We start from the raw sequence: 19,472 nt of genomic DNA, 5'->3' as shown, positions 1-19,472 counted from the left end.
GATCTCCTCCAAAGTGTAAAAATTTTTACATACACTTACCAACAGTATCACATGGTTCATCTTTGTGTACACAGAAATCTTTCCTAGAAAGAAAAAGAGAAAATATTGTTTGTTCCACAAAGTCTATGACTTATTTTTAACAGTTATAATGAACAACTGAATGACACTCTTTATCTCTAAGAATTTAATAAAACTGAAAATAGGATTAACTAATTTTTGATTCTAAGAAAATGTGAGAATAATTAAATTACCATACCTTTTACCTGATATAATCCTGAAACACTGTGTCCTATCCCAGGGATCAAACCCGTTACCTGCACAGCAGGCAGATTTTTTTACCAGTTGAACCACAGGGGAAGCTCTTAGACATAATACTATTGCATATGTACTAGACTATAGACTACTAGAAACATAACTTCTGTGTGCACTGGGAAATCAAAATACTCATGTGGCTTGCTTTGTTGCAGTGGCCTGGAACCAAATCTATAATATCTCCAAGGCATGCCTTTAACTCCATTTCAATTTTTGACATCTCAAGTTAGTTTTTTCTAAACCATTAGTGCTCGTTTAGATTTACCTATATATTTGGCAATTTCTTTTCCCAGTAATATCTTGTATCATTACTTTCTAGAGAGACTATTATTCTTTAAGTGTGAGGACCTATGAATACTACTAAACGGCCCCAGACCGTTTCCTTAATTCTCATTAGTCTGCATTTATTCACAGTGGAAGAGTATGGTGACTGTAGAACTACAGGCTGACTTTATCAGCCCTCAACACACTGAAGATATTTCCTTTTATTCTAGCATTTATAAAAAAGAAGTCTGTCATCAAATTGCAGTTTTCATTCTAATCCCAAAGAAAGGCAATACCAAAGAATGCTCACTACTGCACAACTGCATTCATCTCACACACTAGTAAAATAATGCTCAAAATTCTCCAAGCCAGGCTTCAACAGTACGTGAACCGTGAACTTCCAGATGTTCAAGCTGGTTTTAAAAAGGCAGAGGAACCAGAGACCAAATTGCCAACATCTGTTGGATCATCGAAAAAGCAAGAGAGTTCCAGAAAAACATCTACTTCTGCTTTATTGACTATGCCAAAGCCTTTAACTGTGTGGATCACAGCAAACTGTGGAAAATTCTGAAAGAGGTGGGAATACCAGACCACCTGACCTGCCTCTTTAAGAAATCTGTGTGCAGGTCAGGAAGCAACAGTTAGAACTGGACATGGAACAACAGACTGGTTCCAAATAGGAAAAGGAGTATGTCAAGGCTGTATATTGTCACCCTGCTTATTTAATTTCTATTCAGAGTACATCATGAGAAACGCTGGGCTGGAAGAAGCACAAGCTGGAATCAAGATTGCTGGGAGAAATATCAATAACCTCAGATATACAGATGACACCACCTTTACGGCAGAAAGCAAAGAACTAAAACAGCCTCCTGATAAAAGTGAAAGTAGAGAGTGAAAAAGTTGGCTTAAAGCTCAACATTCAGAAAACTAAGATCATGGCATCCGGTCCCATCACTTTATGGCAAATAGATGGAGAAACAGTGGAAACAGTGATAGACTTTATTTTGGGGGGCTCCAAAATCACTGCAGATGGTGACTGCAGCCATGAAATTAAAAGATGCTTGCTCCTTGGAAGAAAAGCTATGACCAACCTAGAGAGCATATTCAAAAGCAGAGACATTACTTTGCGAACAAAGGTCTGTCTAGTCAAGGCTATGGTTTTTCCAGTAGTCATGTATGGATGTCAGAGTTGGACTATAAAGAAAGCTGAGCACCAAAGAATTGATGCTTTTGAACTGTGGTGTCAGAGAAGACTCTTGAGAGTCCCTTGGACTGCAAGGAGATCCAACCAGTCCATCTTAAAGGAAATCAGTCCTTAATATTCATTGGAAAGACAGAGTCGGACATGACTGAAGCAACTTAGCATGCATGCATGCATTGGAGAAGGAAATGGCAACCCACTGCAGTATTCTTGCCTGCAGAATCCCAGGGACAGAGGAGTCTGGTGGGCTGCTGTCTATGGGGTCACACAGAGTCGGACAGGACTGAAGCAACTTAGCAGCAGCAGCAGTATTACATTATGCTATCTACAGCTTATTGTATATTTCTAAACAAGAGAAACAGTACATGTTTCATTAATTTGTAAAAACCTTACTGTTTTTCTCAAATGGTATTGCTTTTATTGTGATAAACCTATTGATAAACTAGTTAATTCATTATGGATAATTAAAAATTGGCCATTACCACTCGATATGTTAATATTCACTCTACACAAAAATTTTTCCTTTATATATGACAGATATATAATCCTATTAATACCATTTGCCTTTTTTTTTAACATTGGGAAAAGGATAAGTTTTCATTATTCAATCACTTATTTTCACAAAGCTTGCTAATCATTTCATCCATATAAAATTTGAATTTATTTAAATGTAATCTTCACTTGCAATATACTTCATAGATAAAAAATAATAACTTTCTAAATTATTTTTTTAATTACTATTATTTTTTTAATTTTATTTTTAAACTTTACAACATTGTATTGGTTTTGCCAAATATCAAAATGAATCTGCCACAGGTATATATGTGTTCCCCATCCTGAACCCTCCTCCCTCCTCCCTCCCCATACCATCCCTCTGGGTCGTCCCAGTGCACCAGCCCCAAGCATCCAGTATCATGCATCGAACCTGGACTGGCAACTCGTTCCATATATGATATTATACGAATTTCAATGCCATTCTCCCAAATCATCCCACCCTCTCCCTCTCCCACAGAGTCTAAAAGACTGTTCTATACATCAGTGTCTCTTTTGCTGTCTTGTATACAGGGTTATTGTAACCATCTTTCTAAATTCCATATATATGCGTTAGTATACTGTATTGGTGTTTTTCTTTCTGGCTTACTTCACTCTGTATAATAGGCTCCAGTTTCATCCACCTCATTAGAACTGATTCAAATGTATTCTTTTTAATGGCTGAGTAATACTCCATTGTGTATATGTACCACCGCTTTCTTATCCATTCATCTGCTGATGGACATCTAGGTTGCTTCCATGTCCTGGCTATTATAAACAGTGCTGCGATGAACATTGGGGTACATGTGTCTCTTTCCCTTCTGGTTTCCTCAGTGTGTATGCCCAGCAGTGGGATTGCTGGATCATAAGGCAGTTCTATTTGCAGTTTTTTAAGGAATCTCTACACTGTTCTCCATAGTGGCTGTACTAGTTTGCATTCCCACCAACAGTGTAAGAGGGTTCCCTTTTCTCCACACCCTCTCCAGCATTTATTACTTGTAGACTTTTGGATCGCAGCCATCCTGACTGGCGTGAAATGGTACCTCATAGTGGTTTTGATTTGCATTTCTCTGATAATGAGTGATGTTGAGCATCTTTTCATGTGTTTGTTAGCCATCTGTATGTCTTCTTTGGAGAAATGTCTATTTAGTTCTTTGGCCCATTTTTTGATTGGGTCATTTATTTTTCTGGAATTGAGCTGTAGGAGTTGCTTGTATATTTTTGAGATTAGTTGTTTGTCAGTTGCTTCATTTGCTATTATTTTCACCCATTCTGAAGGCTGTCTTTTCACCTTGCTTATAGTTTCCTTTGATGTGCAGAAGCTTTTAAGTTTAATTAGGTCCCATTTGTTTATTTTTGCTTTGATTTCCAATATTCTGGGAGGTGGGTCATAGAGGATCCTGCTGTGATGAATGTCGGAGAGTGTTTTGCCTATGTTCTCCTCTAGGAGTTTTATAGTTTCTGGTCTTACATTTAGATCTTTAATCCATTTTGAGTTTATTTTTGTGTATGGTGTTAGAGAGTGCTCTAGTTTCATTCTTTTACAAGTGGTTGACCAGTTTTCCCAGCACCTCTTGTTAAAGAGATTGTCTTTAATCCATTGTATATTCTTGCCTCCTTTGTCAAAGATAAGGTGTCCATATGTGCGTGGATTTATCTCTGGGCTTTCTATTTTGTTCCATTGATCTATATTTCTGTCTTTGTGCCAGTACCATACTGTCTTGATAACTGTGGCTTTGTAGTACAGCCTGAAGTCAGGTAGGTTGATTCCTCCAGTTCCATTCTTCTTTCTCAAGATCGCTTTGGCTATTCGAGGTTTTTTGTATTTCCATACAAATTGTGAAATTATTTGTTCTAGCTCTGTGAAGAATACTGTTGGTAGCTTGATAGGGATTGATTGAATCTATAAATTGCTTTGGGTAGTATACTCATTTTCAGTATATTGATTCTTCCAATCTATGAACATGGTATATTTCTCCATCTATTAGTGTCCTCTTTGATTTCTTTCACCAGTGTTTTATAGTTTTCTATATATAGGTCTTTAGTTTCTTTAGGTAGATATATTCCTAAATATTTTATTCTTTCCATTGCAATGGTGAATGGAATTGTTTCCTTAATTTCTCTTTCTGTTTTCTCATTATTAGTGTATAGGAATGCAAGGGATTTCTGTGTGTTGATTTTATATCCTGCAACTTTACTATAATCATTGATTAGTTCTAGTAATTTTCTGGTGGAGTCTTTAGGGTTTTCTATGTAGAGGATCATGTCATCTGCAAACAGTGAGAGTTTTACTTCTTCTTTTCCAATTTGGATTCCTATTATTTCTTTTTCTGCTCTGATTGCTGTGGCCAAAACTTCCAAAACTATGTTGAATAGTAATGGTGAAAGTGGGCACCCTTGTCTTGTTCCTGACTTTAGAGGAAATTGCATATGCCTTAAAAATGTTCTGTCCCAACTGAATGAAAGGAAATAGCCAAAAAAAAAAAAAAGAGAGAGAGAGAGAGAGAAATTTAATTGAAACAATCAAATTGCCCATCAGCACAGATGGGTCTTAAAATTTATGCCATTTTAGTAAAAAAATTATCTTTCTGAAAATGCATGCCAAAATTAGAACAACTCTAGAAAAATGAGCAAAGATGCACTCAAATTTTATCCCATAAATGTAACCACTCAAGTTATCCTAGCCTAAACTTTCAAGTTAAACTAATGGATGGCACTGCCTTGAATATTCAAGGTACAAAACTGAAAACCTTAAGAATCTGGGCAAAACCAGACTGCTGTTAGTTATAACCAAATTGTTTAAAAAAAAAAAAAAAAAAACTTTGATTCTTTGACAGCCACTCTAGTACCTAACCTTAACTATTCCCAACCCCTAGCACCTTTCCACCAGGAAGCTACCTTCAAATATGTCATATTTCCTGGTCACTGACTTTATTTATTTATTTTCTGGTTCATAGATCTTTTTTTTTTAATTTATTTATTTTAATTGGAGGTTAATTACTTTACAATATTGTAGCAGTTTTTGCCATACATTGCCATGAATCCGCCATGGGTGTACATGTGTCCCCCATCCTGAACCCCCCTCCCACCTCCCTCCCCATCCCATCCCTTAGGGTCATCCCAGTACACCGGCCCTGAGCACCCTGTCTCGTGCATCAAACCTGGACTGGTGATCCATTTCACATATCGTAATATACATGTTTCAATGACATTCTCTCAAATCATCCCACTCTCACCTTCTCCCACAGAATCCAAAAGACTATTCTTTTTTTTTTTTTTCTAATTTTATTTTATTTTTAAACTTTACATAATTGTATTAGTTTTGCCAAATATCAAAATGAATCCATCACAGGTATACATGTGTTCCCCATCCCGAACCCTCCTCCGTCCTCCCTCCCCCTCCTCCCTCCTCCCTCCCCCTCCTCCCTCCTCCCTCCCCATACCATCCCTCTGGGCCGTCCCAGTGCACCAGCCCCAAGCATCCAGTATCGTGCATCGAACCTGGACTGGCAACTCGTTTCCTACATGATATTTTACATGTTTCAATGCCATTCTCCCAAATCTTCCCACCCTCTCCCTCTCCCACAGAGTCCATAAGACTGTTCTATACATCTGTGTCTCTTTTGCTGACTCGCATACAGGGTCATCATTAAGCATCTTTTCTAAATTCCATATATATGCATTAATATACTGTATTTGTGTTTTTCTTTCTGACTTACGTCACTCTGTATAATAGGCTCCAGTTTCATCTACCTCATTAGAACTGATGTAAATGCATTCTTTTCAATAGCTGAGTAATATTTCATTGTGTACATGTACCACAGCTTTCTTATCCATTCATCTGCCAAAGGACATCTAGGTTGCTTCCCTGTCCTGGCTATTATAAACAGTGGTCACTGACTTTAAATAACAGAATTTACACACATGACACCCCCCCTTCAACTCAAAACTGCTTTTTCAGAGGATCTGAAGTAGACAGTATAGTAAGAGAACCTGAATGGCCCTGGATCATTCAAACTCAGGCAGATACTTCAAGAGTTTTCCTCTTCACCATTTTTCTTGATGTTTGGTTCTTTTGTTCTTCCTTTAGTTCTGAATACTACACAGAATCTTCTCCATGTATCAAAAAGAATCCAAAAGAACCTCCTCTTGTGTTCAACTTGGTCCACACCGGATTCTGTGACTCAAAACCAACCCCAAATGATATATAAAAATATACCTCCTGATGGTACAACATATCCAGAGATGGAATATAATTACAGATGAAGAGGAATGAAAAAGGTCTGCTGACATTCTTGTAACAAGTAAAAGACCAGACACGGATGATCTAGAAATCAAATTTATCACAAGGACACCGTGCCTAGTTGTAGAGGTTGTGCACTGCTTACTTCTAATGCCTCCTTTACATACACAACAATGTAAATGACTCCCTGTACTGTTGTGCAGTGCACAGCCTATACAACAGGATTCATTATGTGCTTCTCACATGCCAAGCACTTGGGAAGAGAAATAAAAAGTTAAATTTCAAAAAGGCTTCTGCACTGAAAGCAAAGAAGAGAATGATATAAAATCACCTCTGTAATGTGTAAAGGGCCTAGGATCAGTGAGGAAGAAGCCTGGGGAACTGTAATAAATACGAGATAGTCCTATTTTGCAACTGCCTTTGCCAGAAAACAAATGGAGAGAGAAACACCCAAAACAGATGATACTAAATAATATGGCAATCCAGAAAATTAAAGAATCACATGAAATCAAATCTTTACCTTAGGGCCAAGAATCATGGAGCATAAAGTATATTCAGATGTAGAGGGAAAGATATTTTATGTGCTTTTTCTAAATGTACATATCATAATGCATAAGGCTTCAAGATGACTTTGATTTACATAATGTGAAACAAGGGACTTCATCTGTAACTAAACAACATGATAAAACTATGAGAAATGCACTGCTTATTGTCAAGGGCACTTAAGAGTCCATCACACAGCCAATTTCTGTTCAGTCAGCAAACAAATGAATAGAGCACATTTTTTTTTCCCAAAAAATTCAAGGTCTTATATCCTAAAGGCCTGGAAATATCTTTTAGTACCATTGAAAGACAAATCATCAACAGCATTCTAAAAACTTCAGATCAGACTGTAATTCTTAATCTTCTTCAACTGTACACTGCTTTTCAGGGGATCAAAATAATGTAATCCCAATTTCATAATATTCAAAGATTGTGAGGGGTAAGGGGGACAGAGATGTGTTTGCTGCCTGGACCTGTGATCAAGTGGATTTGAATTCTCTCATTTTTGGCTCATGTTGGCTCTGTGTGCCTGAAGTCTGCATCACAGAGTTTCATTATGTGAGTTTATGGAAATGATACTATTAGACTTTGGCAACTGGGAAGGTCAATAAATCCTGCTTAAGTTCTGATTTATATTGAAAAAAATGAAATGTAGCCTTTAATTTCCAAGAGTGAAGATTCATCTGAGAATAAGTCTCATTGTAGAATTTTATAGTGCCTTGGGATATACCTATAAATGATTCATTCAAAAATTATTCTATGATTTGTATGAAATTAATGTATTTCTGCCATGTCTCTATTTTATTACCCCTTCTATCTTACTAGCCAATGGCATTATTTTGAAACTAACTTTTGGAAGTATTGTACCAAAAGCATTTTAGTAAATACTGAAAAACAAAAGTATCATTATTAAAATTAAATGCTAAATTAAAGAGTATTTTCAAGATATAAAGACTTGTCTCTTCTCTATAATTTCAAAGAGAAATGTGAAAATTACACTAAGAAATCATGGAATTGATAGTTGGGATAAAGTGTTTTGTGTTTTTGTTACTATGAATCCATAGAACTAGGTCAGCTTTAAACTATTTACTTCATTGTGTCACACAGAACAATTTAACAAATAAATGACTGCAGATAGGTTTGGACTGATACATACATTATTTACTTGAGTTGAAACCAAAATTAATAACTGAGCTATTATCTCTTCCTGTAAATGTGCTCACATAACATACAACATTTAATGATGACCTAAGATGAGCATTTGCAAGATACTAGGCTGTTTATGGGAGAAGGCAATGGCACCCCACTCCAGTACTCTTGTCTGGAAAATCCCACGGATGGAGGAGCCTGGTAGGCTGCAGTCCATGGTGTCGCTAAGAGTTGGACACAACTGAGCGACTTCACTTTCACTTTTCTCTTTCGTGCATTGGAGAAGGAAATGGCAACCCACTCCAGTGTTCTTGCCTGGAGAATCCCAGGGACGGGGGAGCCTGGTGGGCTGCCGTCTATGGGGTTGCACAGAGTTGGACACAACTGAAGCAACTTAGCAGCAGAAGGCTGTTTATGAGTTCAGTTTGTAAAATATGGATAAGACCATGGAATACACAGAGATTAAAAATTTTATCTTATTTTTTATAACTTCACTTTCCTGGTGGCTCAGAGGGTAAAGCATCTGCCTGCAATGTGGGAGACCCAGGTTTGATCTCTGGGTCGGGAAGATCCCCTGGAGAAGGAAATGGCAACCCACTCCAGTATTCTTGCCTGGAGAATCCCATGGATGGAGGAGCCTGGTAGGCTACAGTTCATGGGGTCTCAAAGAACTGGACATGACTGAGCGACTTCACTTTCTTTCTTTCTTTACAAAGCTAAAGATCTGGTTATCTATATGATTATACCTACTAAAAAGGGATTTTTTTTCTTCCTCGATAACTCAAACCATTCATTTAGACTTTCCTAATCAATGGTGGAAGGTCACTTAGAGAAGTAAACCTTTCCTTACATTGGGCTAATTTTTACTACTAGGGCACTGGAGGGCTTCCCTTGTGGCTCAGCTGGTAAAGAATCCGCCTGCAATACAGGAGACCTGGGTTGTATCCCTGGGTTGGGAAGATCCCCTGGAGAAGGGAAAGGCTACCCACTCCAGTATTCTGGCCTGGAAAATTCCATGGACTACAGTCCATGGGGTTGCAATGAATCAGACACAACTGAGAGACTTTCACTTTCACTTCACTTTTTCAGGGCACTGGAAGCAGTAATACAGAGAAAAGTGATCCTCCAAATAAACTTTAGCCCCACAGGAAAGTAAAGGCAAAATTATATCAGTATCTATCAATATGTTATATGCATATATCATTTGACAGGTTTTTTTTTTTTTTTCCAACTAGATTTTTATAACCTGTCGCTTTCCAAAAAACAGAAGCAATCTGCTAAGCCCCATTCTAGGCTCTATTTATCAAGGGGTACAAAACTGATCAACACTTCTGCTAGAGGGTTTAGGAAGTACACAAAAATCTTTTTTTCCATGAAACATGAAATGGCTTAGCAAAACTACAGCAAATCTTGTCTCCCAAAAAAGTTTTTCCATCAGGTTTTGAGTAGAAATGCTTTTTAGCAAGTGAAGCTTTAGTTTTCATTGATGATGATACATTAGAAAGAACAATCCTTTATTTTGTCTTATCTTTAAAAACCATGGTTTGGGCCTACAGAGTACATATTTAGTCCTTTGCTAGTAGTTCAAGTTTTGAAAATCTGAGGACAAATAATTATTTTACAACTGACTTGAGCCAGCAAACTGAGATTATAAAAAACAGGTTTTCAGTTCTAATGAGCAGGATGAACCTAGAGCCTGTTATACAGAGTGAAGTAAGTCAGAAAGAGAAAAACAAATATCATATATTAACGCGTGTACATGGAATCTAGAAAGATAGTACTGATGAGCCTGTTTGCAGGGCAATAGTGGAGATGCAGACACAGAGAAAAGACTTGTGGACACAGCTGGGGAAGAAGAGGGTGGGACGAATTGAGAGAATAGCATGGAAACATATAATGTAAAAACAGATAGCCAGTGGAAATTTGCTGTAAGATGCAGGGAATTCAAATTAGGAACTCTGTGACAATGAACAGGGTTGGAATTGGGTGGGAGGTGGGAGGAAGGTTCAAGAGGGAGGGGGCATATGTACACCTATGGCTGATTCATGTTGATGCACAGCAGAAACCAACAAAATACTGTAAAGCAATTATCCTGCAATTAAAAATTTTGAAAAAACACAAATATTACTGTAGAATATTATCTAGAATATTCTCACAAATCCCAGATATGACTACTTTTGATTTATTCTTTTAATATGTTATACTAGCCTATGTGTAAGCAAGTAGTTCAATTGCATTTTATGAGCAAAACTTGACAATAATGAAAATGGGCTTTGCTAGTAGCTCAGCTAGTGAAGAATCCACCTGCAATGCAGGAGAACTCAGTTCAATTCCTGGGTCAGGAAGATCTCCTGGAGAAGGGATAGACTTAGCCACTCCAGTATTCTTGGGCTTCCCTGGTGACTCAGCTGGTAAAGAATCCTCCTGCAAGGCAGGAGACCTGGGTTCAATCCCCGAGTTGAAAAGATTCCCCTGGAAAAGGGAATAGCTACCCTTTCCAGTATTCTTGCCTAGAGAATTCCACGGACTGTACATTCCATGGGATCGCAAAGAGTTGAACACAACTGAGTGACTTTCACTTTCAATTTCACTTTGACAATAATGAAAAAGATTTTATTTCTAAGCACAAGAGCAAGTACACTGTAATTATTCTAAACAAATACTAGCACTTGTTTACAATCATATATAGATAAAGATGTTAATACATTTTTTGTGAAAATTCAGAAAGCTATAAAAATATAGAGTAGTCACATAAATTAGGATACTTCTATGCAATAAAACAGTATGTCTGTTCCTCCTTCCAAATGATACAGACCAAATATGAGTGTGTTAGCTTCCTGTTAGCTTAATACATAGAAATCTGTTGCATTTCTATACACTAACAATGAAAGGTCAGAAAGAGAAATTAAGGATTTAATAGATAAATTATCCTATTTACCATCACATCAAAAAAGAATAAAATACTTAGGAATAAACCTACCTAGAGACACAAAAGATGTGTACTCAGAAAACTCTAAGATACTGATGAAAGAAATATAAGATGACACAAACAGAAAGATATACCATGTTCCTAGATTAGCAGAATCAATATTGTCAAAATGATTATATTACCCAAGATAAGCTACAGTTTCAATGTAATTCCTATCAAATTACAAATGGCATTTTTTTTTTTGCAGATCTAGGACAAAAAAAATCTTCAAATTTGTATCAAAACATAAAAGACCCTGAATAGCCAAAGCAATCTTTAGAAAGAAAAAAGAGAGCTGGAGGAATCAGGCTCCCTCACTGTAGACTATACTACAAAGCTACAATCATCAAAACAGTATGATCTCTCACAAAGACAGATATATAGATCAATGGAACAAGATAGAAAGCCCCAAAACAAACATTCACACCTTTGGTCAATTAATCTACAATAAAGGAGGCAAGAATATACAATGGAGAAAATACAGTTTATTTATTAAGTGATCCTGATAAAACTGGATAGCTACATGTAAAAGAATGAAATTAGAACACTGTCTAATACCATACATAAAAATAAACTTCATAGTGGATTAAAGACTTAAATGTAAGACAGGATAATATATAGTTCTTAGAGGAACACATAAGCAGAACACTCTTTGACATCTATTGCTGCAAGATCTTTCTGGATCTACCTCCTAGGGTAATGAAAATAAAAACAAACATAAACAAATAGGATCTAACTAAATGTAAAAATGTTTGCAAAGCAAAGGAAACCATAAACAAACAAAACGACAACCCTCAGAATGAGAGAAAATAGTTGCAAACAATGTGACTGACAAGGGATTAATTTCCAAAATAAACAAATAGTTCATGAAGCTAAATATTAAAAAAAAAAATCCAAAAAATGGGCAAAAGGTCTAAACAGACATTTATTCAAAGAAGACATACACAGACAGCCAAAAAACACATGAAAAGATGCTCAACCTCACTAATCAGTAGAGAAATGCAAATCAAAATTACAATGAGGTACCTCCTCAAACTAGTAAGAATGTCCACCATCAAAAAGTCTACAAACAACAAAATATTCAAGAGGGTGTGGAGAAAATGGAACCCTCTTACACCATTGGTGAGAATGTAAATTGATACAGCCATTGTGGAGAACAGTATGGAGGTTCCTTAAAAAACTAAAAAGAGAGATACCACATGACTTACCAATCATACTCCTGGGTATATACCCAGAGAAAAGTATAATTCAAAAAGATACATGCACTCCAGTGTTCACTGTAGCACTATTTACAACAGCCAGGATATGGAAGCAACCTAAATGTCCATCAACAGAGGAATGGATAAAAAAGATGTGATATGTATATCTTATGGAATATTATGGTATATTACTGGAATATTATGGAATATACTCGACCATAAAAAGGAATGAAACTGTGCCATTTGCAGAGACATGGATGGACCTAGAGACTGTCATAGAGAGTGAAGTTTCATAATCAGACAATGAAAGACAAATATTGTATCATATCAATTATATGTGGAACCTAAAAAAAAGATATAAATGAACTTACAAAACAGAAACAGACTTACAGACTTCAAAAACAAACTTATCATTACCAAAAAAGAAAGGTCGGCAGGGATAAATTAGCAGGTTGGGATTAACATATCCATACTATTACACATAAATATATGTATAGCATAAATATATATGTATATATTGTATAGCACAGGAAACTCTACTTAATATTCTGTAAACCTACATAGGAAAATAATCTGGAAAACAAGAGATATATGTATATGTATAAATGAATCACTGCTGAAAATAACAGCAAAGTGTACACCTGAAACTAACACAATATTGTAAATCAACTATACTCTAACATAAAATAAAAATTAAATTTAAATAAATAATAAATAATGTAGTAAAAATCCAATAGCTTTAGTATATAAGGTAGACTTATAGTCTTTCAAACATATAAAACACTATATGTTTCAGTATTTCATTCATCCTATAGAAATGTAAAGTGTAAATTATTAAATAAACTTTCACTAGATATAAACAGCCAAAAGAAGAAAAAGGAACTGATACTTGTTTCAGAATTCCTAGGTGTCAGGAATTTTACATATTATTTTCTCATTTAAATTTAAACTGTAACATGTTCAGAAAATTACTACAGGTAATATCGAGTATATCACACTAACCCCATAAAACTGTTTTGTCACTCGACAATACTGTCAGCCACAGCAAATGATTCCCAACTGTGTCTAAGATAATGAGGAATGTAATAATAACCATGGGCTGACCAACTAGCAATTAAAAACATTTATTATATAATACTAGAATAAAAGATATTTCTGATAGTATATCTTCCACATTAATAAAAGTTTGCACGGGATTTTATACAATTATTTATGCTTGGAAAATTATTGAATGGTCACTTTATGTTAGATGTTATAGAAGATGTCTTATATTCTTCTCTCTGTACTATTAGCCTCATCATAATGAGACAAACAGAGGTCAAACAGTCAACTCCAAGATTACCAGCTACTGTTTGGGTAAACACAGGTCATATTTCTTTGATTATCTTTCTTAGTCTTAAAGTTCTATATATTTATATATCATATATGTATATACATAAATACACATATAATTATAGATACAAATTATCCATTAAAGATGTCTATTGCAAGTATCTAATCTTTTCATTTACATATCAATATTTTTGGATATGATGTGGTTTTAATTTTCAGGAAGCCCAAATGATTAATAATTTTTATTTACTGCTTTTTTGTATCCTATCTAGGAAATTACTGTCTTCTCATGGTCATGAAGATTTTGTTTTTAATAAAAGTCTTATAGTTGTAGATTTCTATGATCCATTATGAATTAACATCATACAAGGTGCTAACCAGGGTTGAGATTCATTTTGTTTCAAATGACTATCCATATGTAAACAGACTATCTTTTCATCACTGAATTATGCTAATGGTTTTACTGAACATCAATTGACCATATGTATGTGAGTGTATTTCCAGACTCTTTATTCTGTTTCATTGATTTGTATGGCTAACGTTCTGTCATAGCTATACTGTTTTGACTACCAAACCTTTATAATAAGTTTTGAAATCAGAAAATGTAAGTCCACCTGATGTGTTCCTCTTTTACAAAACCTCTTAACTCTTCTAGGTCCTTTTCTTTCCCAAATAAATATTGGAATCAGATTGTAATTTTTAAAACCAAACCAAACCAAATGAAAAACCTTCAGAGATTTTCATTGGGATTATAGTCACTCCCTAAGTCAATTTAGGGAAAATAGACATCTTGATTAAGACTTTGTCTTCCAATAAATAAACCTTTGTTTATATCTCTAATTTTTCTCAGCAGGACTATGTAATATTATTTCATTTTCTTAAATTATTCTCAGTGTTTTATGATTTTGAAAGTTACTTTAAAATCTTCCCAACTGTTCACTTCCCCCATATATAAATATAATTCTTCTTCTAAATTGACTTTATATGCCATAGCCTTGTAAATTTCAGTTGTAAAGTCTAGCAATTTTTCCACTAGATTTCTTAAAATTCTCTTTTTACCAAGTCATGTCATCTGTGTAGAGACAGTTTTTAATTTTTCTTCCCAATATTTATACCTTTCGTTCCCCTAACTTATAACCATCAGCACAACACTGAACAGATGAGCTAAGAGTGGACATCCCTTGCCTTGCTTCCAGTCTTATTAGCTATAGATTTTGTGTGTGTAAGTAGGTGTAGACACACTTTCACAGATTAAGAAAGTACCCTTATGAATTCATTAAGAATTTTGTTGATAGGGTTTTTTCAGTCAGTACATTAGTGATATCATTTCATTGTTTCAGGGATCTTTTCTTTCTGACAGGAAGTCAGTTATTGATCTTAATGTTGTCTCCACTATTGTAACGTATCCCTTTTCTCTAGCCAATCAACATTTTTTTCTATATCTTTGGTTCTCACCAATTTTCCTGTGATATGCCTCAGTCTCTAAGTTGATTTTTATGAAAATAACTAGGTCTAGGTCTCTAGGTTTTTTATGAAATCTGTGAAAAACTTTTGACATTACATCTTCAAATAATTTTCTTACACATTCTCAACTCTCTTCTGAGATTCCAATGCCAGCAGTATTTGGTAAATCCAACATCTAAGCAATCTCAAAAAGTTGGCTTAAAGCTCAACATTCAGAAAACGAAGATCGTGGCATCTGGTCCCATCACTTCATGAGAAATAGATGGGGAAACAGTGGAAACAGTGTCAGACTTTATTTTGGGGGGCTCCAAAATCACTGTAGATGGTAATTGCAACCACGAAATTAAAAGACGCTTACTCCATGGAAGCAAAGTTATGACCAACCTAGATAGCATATTCAAAAGCAGAGAAATTACTTTGCCATCAAAGGTCCACCTAGTCAAGGCCATGGTTTTTCCAATGGTCATGTATGGATGTGAGAGTTGGGCTGTGAAGAAAGCTGAGAGCCGAAGAATTGATGCTTTTGAACTGTGGTGTTAGATAAGACTCTTGAGAGTCCCTTGGACTGCAGGGAGATCCAACCAGTCCATTCTAAAGGAGATCAGTCCTGGGTGTTCTTTGGAAGGACTGATGCTGAAGCTGAAACTCCAATACTTAGGCCACCTCATGCAAAGAGTTGACTCATTGGAAAAGACTCTGATGCTGGGAGGGATTGGGGCCAGGAGGAGAAGGGGAGGACAGAGGATGAGATAGCTGGATGGCACCACTGACTTGATGGACATGAGTTTGAGTGAACTCCGGGAGTTGGTGATGGACAGGGAGGCCTGGCATGCTGCAATTCATGGGGTCGCAAAGAGTCGGACATGACTGAGTGACTGAACTGAACTGAACTGAAGCAATCTCAGGGTCTGATTCTATTATTTTTCTTTGACCATGGGTCACATTTTCATGTTTCTTTGCTTGACTAATTTTCATTATATTCCAGACATTGTAGATGATATTATAGAGATTCAAGATTCAGTTATATTCCTCTGAAGAGTGCTTTGTCTTTTTTACTTGCTGGTCACTCTGAATGTAGGTAGGTTTGAGTTTATTCTTTAGTAGGGAGAATATACCAAAAGCTCAAGATGATTCCCAAGCCTTCATAAACTGGTGAGACTCAAACTCCAAACTGGGCTTGGTTTCAGGCTTTGTTAAGAGAGGGTCAAGAGAAGGCATTTCTCTGGATCATGGTGCCTATTAAGAAGGCCACTTAATGGTGCCTCTGTTTTCTCAGATAAATGCCTCTAAATGGTGCCTTTGTTTACTCAGATAAATGCCAGGAGTAAAAACAAGGTATTAGCAAGGTTGCTTTACTCCCATGGCCCAAATATGCTCAATTTCTAGAACCTTAACTCCATAGCAACAGCACCCTGATAAATTTTGGGTAGTTTCTATGTGTAGCTAGACCAGCCTTTGCAAAGTCCTCACAGATGACCTGCACAAGAATTTGGCACCTCTGCCTGCAAAGTATCCTCGTCTCTGGTGCTTTCAACAGGAGCACTGTGTTCTACTTAGATTCCAGCTTGCTGTACCATTAAAAAAATTGTCCCAAGGCAAAGTCGGGTTGGCTGTGGGCCTCACTTAGCAAATTTTCCTTCTTTTAGAGACTGCACTGCTATTTCTTCAATAACTGAAAGCAGTTGCCTCATAAATGTTTTTCCATTTTATAGCTGTTTATTGCAGAGGTCTAGTATCAGGTACACCTACATAGCTGGAAATGGAAGTCTAGTTGTGTTCTTACATAGAGATTATTTTCATCCTTATGAATTATTTATAAGTTGAATAGTTTTTACACAATTCAGCAACAAGAAGCCATTATGAATTCAATAGACTCATTACAGAAAATCATGTGTAAACGTCACTGTGTATTCTGTGAGGTGAAATGTCAACATTGATAAAAAAAAAATTAAATTGCTAGTTAACAATGAACTACCATTAATTACTAGCTCTAAGCAAAATAAGCTTATATTTAAGTTTGTAAGTTTATACAGAGTGTTCATAGAGAGTTAACTGTTCTTCATTGTTTCACCTTATATTTATACTCAGTGCTGAAATACAAATGCAGCTCAAAATTAACTAGCTAGAGACTTAATTAAAATTTTTTCTTGTAACCAGAAATTGTTCAGTTTAACATACTGGGCATTTTCCATGATGATGATGATGGAAAAACATACCATGTAGGTTTATAACTTCAAAGTTCCACCAAAATTCATCAGTGCTTTCATTTATCATCATCAATGGCTATGTCTTTGCATCAAAAATAGAAGGTAACTTTTTTTATATTAATTAACCAAATGTTTAGTCACTATGCCAGCCAATATGTGGCTGTTCAGAAATCAGTTATTATGAATTGAGGGAAATGACTAACAGCACTATGCCAAAAGTTTTTTGGAACACAAAATCTGGAATAAAAGCATTCTATGAAGGGATTAATAGGATTAACAGCATGGCCATCAAATTAAGAATGTCATTTAACTGGCTTTAAAAAACTCACCTTGTTATAAGTATAGCTGCATCCACTGAGGTCATGTCCTCTCCCCAGCTTGTTGACATCTCTAAATGTATATCATTCTTTTTGCCAAATTCTTCATGCTGCCACTTACAAAAACTCTCCAGCATTTTCTCTCCATGATGCCCAATATAAAGATCTGCCTGAAAAAGAAGAGATTTCACTTCAAGGCAAATTATTCTCAGATATACAGAAAACTAAAGACCAAGGGGACTTCTTGAATTACTAGAGCCGACTGCTGACCATAACATTAATTAGAACCTGGAAGACATTCAGAATTAATTTTTCCTGAGCTAAAAAATCTTAAAACTTTGTGAAGGTACAATAATTACAAAACCTGTTTAATGCTATTGTGAAAAAGAAGAGAGTTGCAATGGAATATTAAGAATGTGGAACTTTTAGACTTAAATCACTCATTATTTCTACAATTTTAACAAAGGTTTTACAAAGCTAAGCAGTATGTTAAAATGATGCCACGGAACAGTCTCTGTTTAAATTGAATTACAGATAAAGCACATGTTTAAATAAGAAAACAAAACTGTCATTAAAAATTACTTTTAAAAATTGCATTTTGCAAAGTTAAGTTTGTTGTCAGGATTCTTGGAAACTACAAACATTCCATTTCTTGACTATAATTGAGGTATTAACTAAAACTAATGGCCAGTTTTATGTACATTTCAAGTGACTCAGTGGATATTTCTGGATTTTAAGTCAATAAAAAGTAAATCCCTAACATTCCCTTTACTTAAAAGTACCTGGATACAACTTCTCACCCACTGAATTGAACAAAAAACTCAAGACTTTCTTACTGGAGTTTCATGGAGCAGAATAAGCTTTATCACACGAAGATTGACCTGCACACCAAGACTCTTGTGTTGGAAAAGGTTAAAAACCTAAAAGCAAATAAAAATAAAAATCCTAAAATAAAACTGAAAGACATCTTAATTTTTCTTAAAGCCCAGAACAGGGAGAAGTCTCAATTCAGTTGAGCAATTTTATATATTTCAAAAAAAATTTTTTAATTACTTTAAAATTAGCTTAATAAGCAATAACTAATTCACTTTAGACACCAAGAAATTTAGACCTAGCATTCTGATAATATACACTGCAATTGATAATCTAAGCATTTTAATGGGGGTGGGGGCAGAGGGAAGATTGGGCTTTCCACAATAGTGAAGAGAAGAATTTTAGTAACTAAATCCTAGAAATTTTCTTAAGATCACAAAATGCCAGTGTCCTTTCTTCTGAGAAAATATCCCCAAAACAGCCTGCTTTATGCCACCTCCCAATTTATCCTTTACAGTTTTTACTCTCCCCAGGACAACTGCCAAACAGGAACAGGATTTTCAAAGCTCCTCCCCTTCAATGCTGCCCATGAAGACATGCTATTGTTGCTTAACGGTTTCAGGTCACCATTATAACTGGTATTTCCAAAACATGGCATATGTAACAATGCTGGAAAGCAAAGCAAATTTTTTATGCGGTACCTTGATTTTTTTTCTTTTTAAACTGACTATTTAACTTACTACAGAAAATTAAAATTGGCATACTAAACCCACACTTTCCAAGGCAGTACTATTTAAAAGAGACTGAAGTTGGTAGGCTATGCCTGTCTACCCTTTACAAAATGCTGATGAAGTGGTTGTTCAGTAGCTAAGTATTTATCCTTGTACTAGTGGTTCTTATCTTGCCTTATATGGCAACTCAAATTATAA

At 35.6% G+C, this 19,472-nt stretch overlaps 1 protein-coding gene across 1 annotated transcript in view; it reads right to left on the bottom strand.

Annotated features, from left to right (window-relative positions):
• The window catches only part of ADAMTS19 (ADAM metallopeptidase with thrombospondin type 1 motif 19), a 267,865-nt gene that overhangs the window by 176,678 nt on the left and 71,715 nt on the right, over positions 1-19,472 (bottom strand). Inside the window, exons 5-7 of the mRNA XM_027547039.1 lie at positions 18,567-18,650; positions 17,743-17,900; positions 40-83 (exon numbers count right to left, since the gene is read on the bottom strand). Coding sequence (XP_027402840.1) covers positions 40-83; positions 17,743-17,900; positions 18,567-18,650 — 286 coding nt within the window. The remainder of the gene's footprint in view (positions 1-39; positions 84-17,742; positions 17,901-18,566; positions 18,651-19,472) is intronic.

The sequence above is a fragment of the Bos indicus x Bos taurus genome, chromosome 7 (assembly GCF_003369695.1).
Source record: "Bos indicus x Bos taurus breed Angus x Brahman F1 hybrid chromosome 7, Bos_hybrid_MaternalHap_v2.0, whole genome shotgun sequence".
Classification (NCBI taxonomy): Eukaryota; Metazoa; Chordata; class Mammalia; order Artiodactyla; family Bovidae; genus Bos; species Bos indicus x Bos taurus.
Note: the sequence above shows the minus strand (reverse complement) of the source record. Positions and strands in the feature narration are given on the sequence as shown.